Source organism: Loa loa (assembly GCF_000183805.2).
Source record: "Loa loa unplaced genomic scaffold supercont3.14, whole genome shotgun sequence".
Taxonomy (NCBI): Eukaryota; Metazoa; Nematoda; class Chromadorea; order Rhabditida; family Onchocercidae; genus Loa; species Loa loa.
The window spans coordinates 295,490-299,286 of NW_018108194.1; the positions used below are offsets into that span (position 1 = coordinate 295,490).

The 3,797-nt window shown below is 32.3% G+C and overlaps 1 protein-coding gene across 1 annotated transcript in view; it reads left to right on the plus strand.

Annotated features, from left to right (window-relative positions):
* The window catches only part of LOAG_16711 (DNA polymerase), a gene marked incomplete at both ends in the record, with an annotated part of 16,914 nt that overhangs the window by 452 nt on the left and 12,665 nt on the right, over nt 1–3,797 (plus strand). The window contains 11 exons of the mRNA XM_020449361.1: nt 333–416; nt 538–672; nt 768–922; nt 1,033–1,098; nt 1,583–1,904; nt 2,207–2,325; nt 2,394–2,513; nt 2,807–2,939; nt 3,080–3,193; nt 3,409–3,611; nt 3,674–3,773. Coding sequence (XP_020307130.1) covers nt 333–416; nt 538–672; nt 768–922; nt 1,033–1,098; nt 1,583–1,904; nt 2,207–2,325; nt 2,394–2,513; nt 2,807–2,939; nt 3,080–3,193; nt 3,409–3,611; nt 3,674–3,773 — 1,551 coding nt within the window. The remainder of the gene's footprint in view (nt 1–332; nt 417–537; nt 673–767; nt 923–1,032; nt 1,099–1,582; nt 1,905–2,206; nt 2,326–2,393; nt 2,514–2,806; nt 2,940–3,079; nt 3,194–3,408; nt 3,612–3,673; nt 3,774–3,797) is intronic.

A 3,797-nucleotide genomic window follows, 5' to 3' on the forward strand; every position in this document is an offset into this window, starting at 1 on the left:
TAGTATATATATATATATATATATATATATATATATATATATATATATATATATATACAGTGTGCGACTTTCATTTCCTTCATAAAGATGGAGGACTTTTCAAGTTATAAAGCTAATGGTTATAGAGTAAGGTTATAAGGTTTTAAAGTTATGGAGTCAATATATATATGTAATATCGGTCTTGCATAAGTATTAAACATTGTTTAAATTTCTTCTTTGGATTTCTTTGCTCGAAAATGTATCTTTTTTTAAATATTATTCCCATGGAATTCCAGTGACAAATGAGTTAAAATTTTAATTACATAGATTAAAAATAGTCTCTGACGTTGCAGGCGGAAATGATAGATGAGCAAACGAAAAATATCATTGCAGTGTGCGACTTTTATTTCCTTGAAGAAGATGGAGGACGTTTTAAGGTTATAAAGCTAATAAATACATTTTGATGTTAATGACAGAAATAACGAAGAAAAAAAATTCTCCTGAAATTTTTGCGGGGATTAGGGAAATAGTTTCATACCATAATTATCTGTCATTTAGATATCATATCCATTTCGTCCATATCTCTATATTGCAACTCTTCCTTCATTTGAACATCAGGTCCTGTCATATTTATCGAAAAAATACACGAGTGTAATTACTACCGATATTGTGGAAAAGGAAGATCTTGATCTAGTGGGTTCTTTTATTGGTATTGAAGAAAGCTTCTTACTGCAATTACCAGAAAGAAATACAGAGTCCTCTAAGAATATTTTCATTTCCCTTTGCAGAAAAATCACCTCGCAGGATTGAAACGAACATATTTGAAGATTTCATTTCCAAGTTTAAGCGAACTTCTGAAGTTCAAGAAAGATATCATGCCAATACTAAGAAGGAATCAGGAAAGAGAGAAACAAACAACTTCGTATACTAATCTTCTTACAAGGTTCATACGTTCCATATATTCTTAACAAAAATCTTTTTTTTTACCATCCAAAAATGTAGTGCAGTTTGTTCTCGAGGTTTCAAAATAATGCAAGTTTCAGTAATTTTTAGACATTTTGGACCACGGGAAGTGCTGTTCGATGAAGGTGGTGTTTTAGAAAAAATTATTGACTTGAGGTTTTTTTTTTTCAGAATTTATTTCATTTCAAAAGATCAGATGTCGTCTCTGTAATAGAAAATGAAATGTCGTTCCTGCTTTGGGTTCACTAATCCTTTTTGATATTATTACTTAAGATAAATTTACATATGTAATACAAATTCAAATGTGATATCAGTGTATCGCAGAGTTTGAAAGAAGAACAAATAGAAACGCAATTGGATTTAAGTTTAACAGTGCTTGGTCTTAAGTGATCATTAGAGATTCCTCACAGAACTACCTTTTTTTTTTTTACTCCACACCATCAATCTGCAGAATCAGTATTTGGTTACCATGCTCAGTTATTCATGGAGATAGAAAGTTCTAACTTCCTCCAACTCTCGACTTTAAGTCTATCTTTGTGGTTAAGGATTCAGACGATGTGTGGTTTGCAACATTTATCAGTTCATTTCTGATGATTAGGGTTTTTACTAGTTTTCCATCATTATAAGCTTATAATTGCAGGGAACATGATTTGCCTTACCAAATGAGAGTGTGCATTGACATGGAAGTATTCGTAGGTCTTTGGTATCGTGTAACAGGACGAGATTTTGATCGAAGGCCAAAAATAACTCGTCATCCAACACTGATCGATCCACCAGAACCAATTATTTTAGCTTATGATATTGAAGTTACAAAACTACCTTTGAAATTTCCGGACAGCACTTTTGATGAAATCATGATGATTTCGTATATGGTCAATGGAAATGGTTTCTTAATTATTAATAGGCAGATTATTTCCACAGATGTTGATGATTTTGAGTATACTCCAAAACCGGAGTATAAGGTAATCCTTGTTGGGAATTGATCAGATGTATACTATAAAATTGGATATGATGTTCTCATTTTTGTGTAGCAATGTTCTTGCATTTCCTTTTTAAAATGCATTTTAAAAAAGTTCGTTTTTATATAAAAGAAAGTGTAAATGCAGTTTGTTTTTGTCTGTGTTTTACTTGAACTTATTTGTTCGAAATAGAACTTTTTAGATTAGTATCTTAGAACAATATGTTTAGAACTTATTAGATTAGCACTTCAGAATTTTCCTTATGCCTTCGCTTTGGTTTATCTTAATCTTTGAAAATCTTTAAGGGAATATTCCGGGTTATCAATTTGCCTGACGAAAAAGCCGTTATCAAATATTTTTTTGACCATATCATTCGACTTCGTCCGTCTGTATTCGTCACTTATAACGGCGATTCATTCGATTGGTTAGTTTATTTAACTAATTGGCGATTCCTAATCCACTTCCATATTCAATCCAGTAATCAAATTGCAGGCCTTTCGTGGAAGCTCGTGCTGCTGTGCATGGTTTGAATATGCTAACGGAAATTGGTGTTTCTAAAAATTCTTCTGGAGAGTACAGAACTACAAATGCAGTCCACCTTGATGCATTCAGGTGAGCATAATCTCTTCGTTGATCTTTGTTTAAGGTGATTTTTCAGGCATTCATAATAATAATTCGAATTTATTCATAGAATACAGTTCAAGTTCTTTCAAACTGTCAATTTTTTGTTCTTTTTTTCCATACTAACTACATTTTCAGTAGTTGTGTGATATCATCCATGATATCACACAACTGAGACCGAATGACCGAATAGAATTATGTGCGAGAATTATAGAAACAAATGTGCTAAAATTGAATACAAATTGTCAAGTTCATGTATTCATCCTGTTGATGCATTGATTCAGATGGGTGAAACGTGATAGTTACCTGCCAGTGGGAAGTCAAAATCTAAAATCTTGTACTAAAGCTAAACTTCGATATGATCCAGTTGAGCTTGATCCTGAAGAGATGTGTGCAATGGCCAAAGATGAACCTCAAGTACAATTTAATTCGGCACTTCACTTCAAATTTATTTCAATAAAGGAAAATTAAATCAAATCAAGTATTTTTAGTTTAGAATTTAATGCCTCAACCAACATCTTTTTTATTTATGTTCCTTAAACCTTCCAAAACTTAAGACACTGGCAAACTATTCAGTATCTGATGCAGTTGCAACATATTATTTATACATTAAATATGTCCATCCGTTCATCTTTGCGCTGTGTACAATTATACCTTTGGGTCCCGATGATGTAAGTCTTTTCCCTTCTATATGAGTTTACTTGTTTATTTTGAAATTTATCTTCGTCTTCAGTTTGATTTCATTTGCTTACTTGAAAGTTCAAAAAAAATTATATATCTCTCTAGTCATTTTATTATCCTTTCCTAAACTTTTTTTTCTAGTGAGAAAAATCCGAAGAACCTATTTAGCCAAAAATTGAAGCTTCTTTTCAGAATTCTATTTTAGGTACTTCGCAAAGGTTCCGGCACATTATGTGAAGCACTTCTGATGGTTAAAGCATTCCATAACAATATCATTTTCCCGAATAAATCCTTGCCCTATGGCGCAAAATATGCCAGTGATGGACATGTGATTGAAAGTGAAACATATGTTGGAGGCTATGTTGAAGCTTTGGAATCTGGTGTTTTCCGTGCCGATATTCCAGAAAAGTTCGAATTATCTCATTATCAGGGGACCTAGTTTTCTTATTATTTAAATACATGTTTTACAGATTTCGAATCGTCCCGGCCGCAATCCTAGATTTAAAACGAAATGTTAGAAAAACACTAAGTGATTCACTAACTCATGAATTTGGTGTTAACATGGATGAAGTTGTTAATTTCGACAGTGTTGTA